Consider the following 13,923-nt stretch of genomic DNA (forward strand, 5'->3'; position numbering starts at 1 on the left):
AGGCACTGCAGCATCTCAAGGGAGGAAAGCACGTATTGAAATACTCCTTTACACACCACCAAATAGTAATTAGCTGTCTTGTGTCTGTCCCGGAGGAAAAGCTCATACCACTTCTGTCCTACGGGAATACAGACAGGAAACGTGGACACACTGCAATGCAGGGAGAAAGTCTGCTCACGCGTACAGGGGTTTTCTCTGATTGCTATATAAGAACAAGCCTCTGCTAGCATCAGTTTAGCCAATGACAGAAATTAAATCAGACACAAAAGATAGGCCAAAAAAATCTGAACACAATCGAGAGGGACTGGGAAGTGTAATAGGGCCTGAAATCTCAACATTGAAGGACAGGCAACTAGCTGTCCATGTGATATTCCCCAACTACTTTCCAGAATCCAAGACCAAATTGTTAGTCATCTGCCCAGAACAACACACAGACCACAACATGGTTGCAGAGACCCAATGCCAGACGCTGCAGGAAGGGTGCGGGAGGTAAATTCAATCAGCCCTAGAGCTTCTAGGGTTTGGGCAAGGCTTGGGCCAGTCCTACAAAAGAGGAATCTGGGAAGGGAGAAAGAAATGGTTGGAGCTCATCCTACTTCTGAGGGAGCTAAGAGATGCACATTGTGACATTGCGAGCTCTGAGAATCTGGCAGGAAAATATATCACCAGCAATAATGATGTTTCTTATTCAGCCTATTAATGTCATTAGTTCACTACTGCTAAGAATGTAATCATTAAGATATTTTATTGTACTGCAGATCTTGCTGTCCTCGGCACATCATGTGAGTTTGGACTGGTTCCTGACTAGACTCGCACACTTGGGTTCACTGCACTAGATAAAATCAGTTGTAAAAGTGTGCCACGTAAATGCTTCTGCCATGTCTCCAGGCCATCATGTGGTAAAATGTCTGCACAAACGCGGACAGAGGAAACAGATGCTTTCTAAGAAGCGGGGTTGGGGTTCGCCCCCCCTCCACCTCTATCCAGCTGTTTGCAAGGAAGCAGCAGCTCTATGAACTGTAAAACAACATCCGACAGAAGAGCTGTAGACAGCCGCTGCCCCCAGCCAAGCCGGGGAGATGGCAAAGGGGGAGCAGGGCAGGTGTGGGGCAGCCTAGCGTCCCTCCCTCCCACGCCAGCCTACAAAGCCAGAGGCATGCAAAGGTCCTGGCTACTTAGATCTGGCATCTTGCAAAGAATAAAATGCCTTTTTCTCTTGTGCACCTTGTGAACTAAGCCAGTTACAGGCTGCAGGGACCCCTGGCAGTGTCAGTGTGCAGTGACCGCATGCTGCCCCTTAGTCCTCAGGGTTTAGCTCAGACCAAAAGCTGGTGACAGCTCTAGGGGTCTGGGGGGGGGGGTCCAGTCCGACCTCAGTGCCTGGCACAGCAAGCCTAATCCTGGCTGGATCTACACTGGTGTTGAAGGGATCCCACAGGCAGAAAAGTGCCCTTAAGTTCACCTGAGTACCACAGAAGCGTCCTGCCATTCTCCCTCCCACAGCTGGATTAGGGAAGGGGCTTTCAGAGAGGCACACAGGAGGCCCAGATGAGCACCCCCAAACTGCCCACCTCCCTGCACTAGCCTGGAAGCATACACAAACCCCTCATTATTCAGGATGGCGAGTGTCAGCCACCATGAGAGATTTAAGCTGCACCAGCTTCAGAAACACCCAGACCCAGCAAACTCAACCCCTCTCCTCCTCCGAATATTTTTTTTCCTAAAAGTATCCTCAAAAACATGATCCTCGCATCTCATCACTGGGAGGGGCAGGACCATCTCGCTGATTGCATCCCTTCCCTGGGGCAAGGCAGGTAGTATTTCAAAGGAAAAATGATCATTTGCTGCTCTTTGTCCTCCAGATGCCTGACTTACAAATCAGCCTTACCAGGGTTCCTGCTTGATCCAGCATCTATATGCTTAAGCCTAAAAATCATTGTTGCAGGTATTTTTTTTTTTTCCTAAGAGATAGGAAAAAGAGAAAAAGAAGAAGATGGGAAGATCTGAGATGACGCATGCATTGGCACAGGTGTGTCCAGCTTTGAGCTGAGGTTATCCAGTGCCAGCAGCTCCCCCTGCTCTGCACTATTAACATCTCCCCTGCAAGAAACAGGCACCTCTCCCTTCTCCCTCCTCCCCTTCTCAGCAGCACTGCAAAAACCAACATAAACATCTGCATTTACCTTTCTGCTTATTTAAAAATGGCAGTAGGGGTGAAGCCAAGGTACTTCTTTTGCCAGAGTCCTTGGAAGATACTTTACTTTGGTTAACAACAGTTTCTTCAATGGGTTTCTTCAGGACTATTCTTTCCTCCAGCTCTGCAGTGCTGACAGCGGAGGTTGGGGGCTCAGCACCTACTTTTGGTGCAACAAAGGAGCATTTCAGGTAGGACGTAGATTCTGCCAGGTTTTCCCTGTTCATCCTGCTCTCTGTCATCTTAGTTGCTTCATAGTCTGAGATGTCAGTGCGCAAGCCATTCTCTTCCTTGATAATGTCCATGACCATGGGCTTCATCAGAGGGGAGTCCTGCTCCCTCTTTGGGCTCTCTTCAGAGGCTGATGATGCATCGCAGGACTCGATGATGAGCTCGCTGTCAAGCTCAGCCTCCCTTTCCTCTCGCAGGATGCTATACTGGATGGAGGGGGAGGCAGGTGATGGAGGGGGCCCTCCAATGTGGCTGAAGGTCATGTAGTTGGAGTGCAGCACCTCCTCAGCAGCCAGTGGGTCCTCCGAGACTAGCTCGATCTCAGAGTCCCCCGACTCAGCACTGCTGGCTTCATTATCCAGGGGTGAGGAGACGGCGGGGCGCCCAGGCTTCACCCGCTGGTCTCTCTTCTCAGTGGAAAGGGCTGGTGACTGCTGCATCTCTGGGGTCTCAAAGGAAAAGGTTTTTGCTTCTTTGATGGCACTGATGAGCTCATCCTCTGACAGGCTGCCTTTGCCCTGGGATTCTGAGCCAGACGGTTCTGCCACCCCGAAAGAAAGGGGAGAAAAAGATAGAAAAAAATTGTTAAGAATGAGATTTTCTGGCTGCTTAGGCAACAAACACAATAGATTTCATGCCAGCACAGATCCCTCTAGCAGGGCTGGTAACACAGACAGAAAGCCTCCCTGTCTGGGATGACTAACAGTAATAACAGCTTGTCCTTACAGAGCATTTCCCATGCATGTACTCGTTAAAAAAGCAGTATCATCAGAATCACGTACTGAGGAAAAAACTGAGGCAACAAGACAGTGCTGGTCAGTGCTTGGCCAGTGGCTCAGCAGTACGGTTTTCACCAGGAAAACCACCAGTCACAAGGAATGTGGGCTCAGGCCACATGTGACAGCACCTGACTGTCAGCAGTGGATACAGGTCTCCTCTGGGGACAAACACACACACAGGGCTGGTGGGCTCCTGACCGCTACGTAGTTACTAGTAGTTTTGTCAAACTTTAACTTTCAGGTGTGGCAAGTTCCAGGTCAGAAACTTTTCTCAGGTGTTTGGTTTTTTTGTGTTTGTTTGGTTTTTTTGGTGAGGGGTGGGTGTGGATGGTGAATTCTCTGTTTGTTTTTATCTCAGTCAGGTCTAAGAATGAAATTATTTTTTTTCCGCTCTTAATATCATTGAGAACTACATGAACCAAAATAATGACTGACCAACTTGTCACCAAATATGAAACCAAAAAAATTCTCTGCGTTTTCTGGCTCACGCTGGAAGAAGATACACTCGAAGAGTGAAAATGAGCAGTTGAAAAGGGTGGCTGGTCACCCAGGGCTAGCAAGGAGCCCACATCCCATACTAGAAGGGAACCCAGCACCAGACTTCCCACCTGTTCTGCCTCCCTGTGTATCACTACACCACGTGGGATTTTGTAATGAAATAACAAAGAATGTAAAACTGCATGTGAAGTGTTCACCGTAAGAGGCAACAGAGGCAGGCCGAGGTGCATCAGCAGCTGGTTTGAGTTACCGCATGAGGAACCGGCTTCCCTAGATCAGTCACAGAGCATCAGCCAGCCTCAAACCCAGACTACACCTGGTGCAGCGGCAGCAAGGGCAGCAGGCCACCTGAGTCTGTCTGTGGCAAGGGGGACCACGGCAGCAGCTGGCACCCAGTCCCCTGCTGCTGCCTGGCCATGGCCACCTCCCGGTCACAGGTTTCCACCTTGCCCTTCACTGACCCAGAGATCGTTACCATCCACATGCAAGACCCTCCCTTTTGGGAGGGGGTGGGGTGGGGCGGTGGAGCTGAGTTCCCCCATCACATTGAAAGAGCCATCAAGCACACATGGAAAAGTGTCCTTTGGACTCCTGAGTGCTTGCTCACTGATTTGATATCATTATTAAAATGACAGGGCTCACCCAGTGGTATTGCACGTGGTGAAGGTTCAAGGAAAAGAGACCCCCAAGTTTTCTCCTGCTGCTGGCAGAGGCCCACGGCAGGATACCACCTGCATCCACATGTCTGGGACCGCAGCAGAGCGGGGGAAGGTTTCCAGCCCCTCGGTTGCAGGTGGGGAGCCCCAAGCTGACCTGCACTTGCTCCCAGTGGGTATTTGCCTTCAGCCCAGCCCTGCCTTGGGTGCAGCCACTGGTATTGACTCCCCGAGCCCACCCAGCTGCACTGGCCACCTCTGGAACCTCCTCCACAACAAAGGGTGGGAAAGAGATTGTATCAGACATGACCTGGGATAAAACCACTATTTCTGGATATTTCCTGACTTAATTTCTCATGGTGATAACATAGCTGATTTCTTTTTGATCATATGCCTTCCCTAAGATGAATCAGGTAGAAGGGGAGGCTTTAACAACAGCACACAAGCCATGGCATCCTGCTGGGAAATGGTCAAGAAAAACAACCTCCTCACACCCCTCCAAGCAATTTTGGTTTGTGCATCTGCCAATACACATCATCGCCAATTTTTAGCACATATAGTAGGCATGTCTGCAGCTCCTCTGACAAAACAGCTCTCTTGTAACACATCCCTCTCACATGAGAAAGTCCTCCTGCAACTCAGGCTATGGCCACAGACAGGATTAAGGTGTTTGGGACTGTTATGACACGCTCCTGTCTGGATGCCGGGAAGTTCCTGTTGCATGGGCCATGCTGAGCAGGAACCTGTGCATTCTTTTTCTCCAGCTGCAGGAAGCCTGCGTGAGCTGTGCCACTCTCCTGCATTACCGCATGTGAACATTTTCTCCCCGAGCAATGACTTAATGCGGCACATGTCCAAACAGGCATGTGACCGCCAGCCCTTGTAGCGCAGCAACGCACAGTCCCGCAGCTTCACCCCACTCCTGCCTGCACTGGCACGTTAGTAACTCTCAGCCGTGGCATTTACCTTGTGAACAAAAAGTCCACTGTGGCCACCAGCAGGGTGTCACATTTACTGCTGGCATGGGGCAGCATATAAATACCCACAGCCTTTCAGTGCCAGCACAGCGTATGAACAGACCATGTCTACCTTCCCCAGAACGATGATGGCCAGTAATTAAAAGCAGTTTTCCAAAGTCCTGATCCAAGCAGGAGGGAACTGGGGGCTTCGCCAGAATGGCTGAAGGGTATCTAGGAGCGACAGCTTTGCTGGGTCACTGAGTACAAATACCTAGGGCAGGTTTTATATTTCTTCCTTGCTTATGAACGCGGAGTCCGGGCACAGCGTGTCCTCAGCTGCGGGAAATGGGTGAAATCCAGAGAAAACACCCCGCAGGAGCCAGGCCTCTAAAAGAAGATGCCTGCTTCTTTCCTTAATGCGACAGAAAAGCAGTGCTGCTAGCCTTCCAGCAGCCCAATGCAAGGTGGTGAGACCTCCCAGGGCTGTTTAGGCAGCACTGGGGATCAGCTTTGCCCACGGAAAGGAACATTTCTGTGCTGATAATTACACCAGCCACACCAGTACCTCCCAGTAATGCAGTAGCCATGGGGCTCAGCCGCACACTATTCAGCTGTTTGGATGGGAAACTGTTACCAAGTGTCACGAAGGCAGCCTTGAACAGTCGCCAAAGGCTGAATAAATAATAATTAGTGCCTGAAGTTCTTAATTACCTTGTAGTGCAAAAAGTGTAAATCGATAAAACATGGCATGCCTCAGAAGTAGCGTGTGATGTCACCCAGTCAAATAAAAGAAGAAAAACGGGAGTCTAAAGTCTATTTATTATCTAAAGTTTCTGGCTGATACAGGCAGAATAAACTCACAGCTGCGGTTGATGCTTTCTATGTCTTTCTTTTTTTTTTTTTTTCCGTACAAATGCACACTCTGTTTTGGATAGGAACTATATTTCTGTAAGGGTGGGCATTACTGTGGGTGGAAATCCCAGACTGCCATTTTAAAGAAATTCCAGTTGATTTTTAAATATTTATAGATGCTATCAAAGGAAGGGAAATTTCAGCTTGGGGATGTTCACTTTCAAATCTTAAATGTTCATTGTCAAGGGGGTTTGATCCAGGACACTGAGATTTAATTTCAAGTCTGAAAATTTTGTTTCCTGTTAAAGAGCTCTATTCCTTTTTAAAACACGACGCCACTTTCATATTTTAGCAGTGTATAATAGGGAAAATGAGGAATAGGTATTATGTACTACTGCAGTAATCAGACAGTAAGAAAATGTATAAACATAGGATTTTGGTGGCTCCCCCAACAGAAATCAGGAGCCTTTAAAAGAGACTGGCCCTTTGTCCCTCCAGTCCCCTTTGTAAACGAGGTGACATTTCCCTCCTCAGCACTTTCTAAAAGCAGCACTCTCACTTGAAAACAGCACCTATTTTTAACAATTTAACCTTATTCTCTGCAAGAGCAGAGGTGTTAAAACAGCTATTAAAATTTAAAACGATCAACCCAGTCTTTTGCAGCATCCTGGTCCCACACACCTCATTTCCTCTGGGGAGTGTGGCCAGCCAGGGTGACCAAGAGACCCCAAAGACACCAGGATGCAGTCCAAACTGTTGTCTGGCTGATGATATCCCTAACGACACCTGCCAGCTCACAACTTCCCTTTGAGAAGAGACCCCGGGGGGACCGGGCTCAACAAGCCTGGATCCGACCCCAGTGCTCCTGAGCGGCTCTCAGCAATTTATTTCTGTGGATCCCCAGCCCTGCCTTCCCCTCTGTTAATACGGAAAGGGCAGCCCATCCTGAGCAGGGTGTTAGCGATGGACAGCACAGTTTGCATCCCCCTTTGGTTCAGCAATGCAAAGCGGTGCCCAAGTAGAGCAGAAACATCTCCAGCCATGGAGACCCATTACATTAATGTCTGCTCACATGCCCTTAGACAAAGGCCACAAACCCACTGTAATTCTCCAACGTGCAGGGCTGCAATTGCAGCCACTCTCTGAATACCAAAAAACCCAGTGCCATGCACCAGCATTACCTGTGCCAGAGGATGGTGGTGTGACAGATCCTGGGCTGTCATCTTCTGGCTCTGACACCGTCACGGTTGGTACCACTTCATGACTCGGCTTCAGGCTGCTCTCTGCCGGAGTTGGGCTCGACTCTTTGCTGGCAGCTTCCCAGGTGCTTTCTGTCTCAGTGAGCGTGATCTTTACGGGGACTGTAACCACAGAGGCACTGTGCTGATCTCCAGGCCTTACGTCTTCAAGCAGGTCTTGCTCTTTGGCTGCCTTCATGTTCTGTGAAGCCACCCGCTGAGGTTCAGGAGTGTGGCTGGACCTGGTGGGTATTCCCTGGTACTTATCGATAAGGCCTGGCCTCTCATCTTCTGAGTCAGGGTCATGTTTTTCTTGGTATTTTATCTCTTCTGATCTACTTATGTCCATGTATTTATAAGCTTCTGCTTTCATGGGATCTGCTAAGGTTTTATCAACTTCAGTAGATTCTGCAGGAGTCATCTCTATTCCTGAATCTGAGCTAAGCAAGCCATGGGAATCAAACCCAGTCGCATCTTGCACAGGATGCCCCAGCATGTTAAACCCCTCTGTGCTGCCCGAACAGGGAATGGGGCTGTTTTCCTGCTGATAAATGCCCGTGAAATAGGTGGAGTCCCGTGGGGTGGTGTAGTGGATATCGGAGATCAGAGAGGTGTAGAAGGAGCTGTCACCCCCGTTGGCAGTGGAGCCATAGTCAAAGAGGTGTGATGAGGCTGCAACACCTAAAGCAAAGACACAAAAATGATGCACAGTGAAGACACAAGTGTCTGCATGCATCAATCTGTCTGCAAAGCTGTACTCACTCCCTGCTGATTTTAGATTCGGTTTGTGCACCAGGCTTGGCTTTGCTTGAGAGCTCTTTGGGACTGTCTCTCACTATACCTTCAGGCAACATAGTGGCACATCTGTCAGACAAGGCTTCCAGCTGCTGTTCTATCTTAAAATAGCTATAACCATCATGATAACTGCTAATAGTTCCCTGCCAATGTTTGCCCAGCCTGCGCATAAAAATCTCCAGTGATGACAATCCCACAACCTTCCTCACAATCTGACTCAAGGGGCTCACCATCCCATATCCTTAAAAATAAACTGATTTCCAATACAAGAACAATCCTGAGCAAAAATATGTAATTTTTTTTTTAATACAGAGACATGGAGGAGTTTCACCCTAAGGAAACTTTTCATTAAGGAATAAAAATTCTGCTGGACAGAAATTGAGATGGAAAATTGGTAGGCAGCTTTAGATTTCATTTTCTCTTTTAAGAATAGGCACCTCAAATTTGTGAAATACCAGGGCAGAGACTAAACATCCTCATTTAGCAATTTCCACATGCTCAGAAAGCCTTATCCTGTGTACACCATCTACAAAGCATGCTGGCATGGTAGTGGTTAAACCTCTACCCACGCCCATGCATCATTTTCATACACTACCTCTAATTCCCTCTGTCATGCTTTAAGTTCCTGGGGATGATGCTAATTAAATTACAAACAATGGCCAGTCTCAATTTGCAGCATTCATATAAAGCTCAATGACTGGAACAGCAAGATCCCCCATGAGGGAGGCGGGAAGGGAAATTTTTATAGGGGCTGAGGGAATGGGGATCTAAAGGAACAAAGCTGATGTCTGTAGGAGCTGGTGCCTATAGGGAGGCAGCAGCCTGTTAACTGCTTAAGTGCTGATGCACGCTGCATCTCAGAGGCTGGATGGCTTTCTCCAGCCTCTGCTTATCACCCTGCAAGGGATGTGAGGCTCCTGATGTGCTCCACATGTGCTGTGTCCTGGGCTACCACATGCAATGCAAACTTAAAAGTTAGCATTAAATGGACGTTACTTCAGCTGCAAAGCCAGAAGCCGGACAATGTAGCATGAAAGCTCCTGAGCTACTTGCATTTGGTTATTTTCTTTCTCCTTGCACATACATAATGATACCATCTCTAAATACCATCACAACTGCTTTTTCCCCATGGGCCTCTATGCATTAGGCACGTGCTGCTCATTTAGTAAGCCAGCCCTGAAGCCATATTTTTTTCCCCTTAACACTGCTTAGTGTGTAGCTGCTGGCTTGATTTTACTGCACAACCTTGCTGGCTTGACATGCACAACCCAAGCCCCGCACAAAGGCAGAATGACCATTTCCCTCACCATATTTTTGCATCTCTCAGTGCTATGATGACTTGCAAGCAACTTCTCTTCCCTGGATCACCTTTAGGGTGGAAACAGCATGCTGCTCCTTTTACAAGGGGAAACCTGGTAGCATAGGGAAAAAGCAACGCAACGCAACAGTGCCACAGCTTGCTTTTCAGCATACCTACACTACCAGCTCCTATGCATCCGTCCTCGCTAACTTTGGGTGCTGCTGGTCCCCCGCCAGCCCTCACTGCTAATCTGCTACTGCATGCATGATGCTGACAGCAGCTCCAGCCCCACACCCCAACAGCTCACAGCTAAGGATTTGTGGCAGCTGTCTTTGCCATATGAGAGCACTGAGCAAGGGGTGCTATAGCTAGCAAGCGAAAAATTATCACCATTCCCAGTCATTCCCAGCCTCCAGTTTGCTCTCCTCACAACTACGTAGCACTGCATAGAACTTTTCATAGAAATATTTATGATCAAAGCAAGATCTTGTTTCAGAGCAGACAGGGTCACTGCGGAGACTCTTCCTACACATGTGAATTTGGAATTTTTTTTTTCCCCTCTACATAATACATTTACCTAACTCTAAATTTCACCTTCTATTTTCTTGCCAGCTCACTCAGGGCTGCAAGATCTTTTTGTAACGCTCTGCAGGCAGTTCTCATCCTCACTGCTCCAAACAACTCCAACTCATCAGCAAAGGTACATGAGAACAGAGCCTAAGTGGAAAACCACAGTGAAACCAAAGCAGAATAAGGGCTAAGCAGGGCTGCCCAGAACCCACATCAGGTCCTACCTGATGTTATCCAGTGCCTCAGAAGGCCAGCTCATGCCCAAAAAACATTCCTAAATTATTAGGAAGTAAAAAGGGATAGGTTCTTTTCCTTGCAAGTATTTTTCTTGCTGAACTTGCCTTTTTGAAAATTATCCATAAACAGGCTTGAATTTTTACAAATGTGTTGGTTAGCTGGAATTACCTGATGCATTTTTTATGCCAACATATTTCATGCTGTGAATTGCTGACTATGGACTATTCATGCCTGTTGCTGCCAGTATCTGCTGTTTGTAATTTACAATTTGTGCTGGCTGAGTGGTTGTCTAAATCATGGGGTTTCAGGACTGCTCTTTCATTAGATGATTCCTCAGTGCCTACTGGACCTGATCCAAAGCCCACTGAATTCACTAGAAAAATCCCATCGATTCTGAGTGCTTTGGACCAGCTCAAGATGGCTGTGCAATACTTTCTGCTCTGGGTGCTCATGAAAAATACACAGTCACAACACCATCAGTGAGCAAAAATCCATTTCTACAAATATCACACCATTGCTAGTAAAGAGGGAGCACAAACATAGTCAAAGGAGATTGAAGTTGCTGTCAAGCCAATATTCATAGATGCTGTTTGCAGCTTTCATTTTGGCTTTGTCCACAGAATATGCGAGCCAGATGCACATGCATTTGCAGCACTTAGTAATGCTGATCAATAGAGCAGTGAAAGGGTTTCTAATGCATTTGTGTCAGGTGTTTCATAGCAGGAGTTATAGCTGACCAGGAGAGCTCGCAGGAGAGCCACTGTGATAAAGAAAACCTGGGAAAATATCATCCTATTCTTTATGTTATTCAGCAGCAGAAAGAAAAAAACCCACCCTGAAATAGTCATCAACAGAAACATTGCTTCACATTTTCAAATAGTACAAAACCACTGCTGAAGCAGATGTTAACACAAGAGCTGATTTAAAATGGACTCGTTGTCAATCATAAGCCTTTTTTTTTTTCTGCAGTGATTTTGGAAATAACAATGAAAAAAGAAAATGCATTTCTTACTGGGGTTCAGGAGGAAGACGAAGAGTTAAAGGGGGTGTAAGCAGGTCCATGTGCAAGGGCCAGTAGAGACAGGGTTTGAATTAACAGAACATAGAGGGATCCCAACTCTCAAGGCAACTGCTGAGTCAAAAGCACTGAAGACAGCTGAAATTGCCTAATTACTAGGATTTAACAAAACTCTCAATTTCCACAGGGAATGATTTAAAGCCACTGGTAAAACTGCCTCTTATTGGGGAAGTGTGAATCTATCAGCTATTAGGCTGGCTATTAAAGACATGGAAACCTGTAATAGCTGAGATTTTTGCTGAAGAATAGTTGTATTCAGAGCCTGGTGATTAAGCAATGCTCTCTCTCTGACTTTAAGTTTATTTAGTTCAATATCCGTGGGAAGGAGAAGCCTTGAATAGCACTGGTAACGGATGGCAGTATCAGATCTGAATTTACCCTTGTTACAAAGGGTTGGTTTTTAAAAAAACTGGATTTCCCTCAAATATGCCCAAAATCTCGCCTGCCAATTCAGGTAAAGCAAAGCTATTCAGCGCCTGAGAGCAGCAGTCCTGCTTTCTTGTAACACGAGCCCTCGGGAAATAATTTCACTTCCTGCAACCAGCTAAGAAGTAATGGGTCTAATTCAATCATTTGAACACAGCTGAGATGCTCAGCAAGTTACATGTATTTTCATCAACTGTACAGAAAAAAAAAATTGAAAATGACTGTTTAATTTCCTTGGAATAAGTAAGTGAACGCTCCAGAAATCTGCTCCTACAGCACTGGATTTAGAGCTATTTAGCAACTGACACAGGAAATAATTTAGAAATCATTGGTTCCATGCAGAGTAACTCTTAATTTAAGAAAGGCAGCTGAAGCCCAATTTGGATCAATGCAAGCTGAACTGCTGCAGCACACTGGAAGGGGAAGCAGAAGTTAGCTGAGGATAATACACAAGAAAAAGAATTAAATAAAACTGACTTTAATTTTTCCCCCCAACTACGGTATGCTCAGGCTTCTTAAAATGGATCACTTCAGAATCCTGTGTTGAATTTTCAACACAATAACTAGTTTTCACGTTACTCTGCCTTTCTCAGTCTTCACGTGCAACTCTGATGATCTTCAATGGCACAGCCAGCCAGCCACAGGAGGACGGGAAAGTTCAGTTCTAGAGAACAGCTGACAACCCTGCAATGCGAGGTTTGGTATTTATTGTGTGTCAGTGATTAGGTCAGAATTATTAATTTTTCAGAAGGGGGGTGGGGGGTGTCTAATCTTTAATTAGATTATGCTATTTTTACAGCCTGGAGATGCACTGAGAAGAGGAAGGTTCTTTGGTTGCAATTGGAGGAGTAAAGGTTTCAGCAACCTTTTCAAGACAAAAGCAGAATAGTGTGAGCAAGCTGCTTCCAGCAAATTCCTGTAAGTCTTTTAAATAGTTGGCTCTGATTTTGCTTTGGATATTGAGCCTCAGGAGTCATTACTGGCTATGCCACTGCTGCAAGACTGCTAGCTCCCAGGAGCAGGATCTCCCCAGGTATCTCTCATGTCCATGCAGGTCACAGCCTCCTGGACAAGGTCCACCTTGTCCTGTTCGGAACTGTGGTAATTTATAGACTAAAGATAATAATAATAAGCAAAGTCCCATAAACAAGGGGAGTACTCTTGTTTGACTGGCTCCAAATGATGCTAGAAGGTCTCTGAGACCACATGACACTCCCAGTACTGCAGCCCTTTAGATGTCATCCAGAGATTTGAGGTTTTAGATAAGAGCAATGAGCATTTTCCAGCACAGCAACTTTGCTCTGATGCAAGACTCACAAAGGCACCGCAGAGCTCAGGGATATACAGTGACATTCTTTCAGTACTGAGACTAAAGCCTGGCTCTTAAAAACATATCCTATATTGTCTTAAAGGCTCAAGGAGGTGGTTGAACGCTTTGCCAAGCTTTTTATAATTACCCTTTGACTTAGAAAAGCTGATTTCATAGCAAGGCTGTCTGTCCAAGGAGTCATCATGGCATCCCATTGCACCTGGCAGTGATGCAGGGGAGCCCCATTGCCCAGACCTTGCCACCACCTAAACATCTGTATCTGGAGATCAAACTACAGCTCAAGGTCCTCTCTAGTGACCAGCACAGACCATGTTTCCCAGCCCCACAACAACAGCTCATGTTCCAGTCTCTCCTTCATTTTTATTGTTCATCCATGACCATCAGATAGATGCATCCTCCTGCTTTCTTCCAAACACAAAAGCTGCTGTTAAACAGTCCTGTCTATTCTGTACCAAATCAACAATTTTGTCATCAGCTACTAGGAAAAAGCCTGTGCTTGACCTTGGCTTTTTTTATTCATAACTTATCCTTAAAAAAAAAAAGTAGAAAAAAAGGGAAAGACTTGTTCCTGTTCCTTTGACCCTGATACACGATGTGTCATTGTTTCTCTTTAGTTTCCCAATTCAGTTACCGTCCTTTTTAAAACTCGTATTGCCTTACTATGTTCTCTTCTGTAGTCATATACATATTTCTCCAGGTGTTCAGCATTTTATCACTTTTCCACATCTCTTCACAGTACCCAAATGGACCAGCAGTCCCAAGTCTACCTCCAAATTCAAA

At 46.4% G+C, this 13,923-nt stretch overlaps 1 protein-coding gene across 1 annotated transcript in view; it reads right to left on the reverse strand.

Annotated features, from left to right (window-relative positions):
- The window catches only part of RTN1 (reticulon 1), a 120,504-nt gene that overhangs the window by 46,124 nt on the left and 60,457 nt on the right, over positions 1-13,923 (reverse strand). Inside the window, exons 2-3 of the mRNA XM_005229417.2 lie at positions 7,351-8,088; positions 2,184-2,966 (exon numbers count right to left, since the gene is read on the reverse strand). Coding sequence (XP_005229474.2) covers positions 2,184-2,966; positions 7,351-8,088 — 1,521 coding nt within the window. The remainder of the gene's footprint in view (positions 1-2,183; positions 2,967-7,350; positions 8,089-13,923) is intronic.

This window comes from Falco peregrinus, chromosome 1 (assembly GCF_023634155.1).
Source record: "Falco peregrinus isolate bFalPer1 chromosome 1, bFalPer1.pri, whole genome shotgun sequence".
NCBI classification, from domain to species: domain Eukaryota; kingdom Metazoa; phylum Chordata; class Aves; order Falconiformes; family Falconidae; genus Falco; species Falco peregrinus.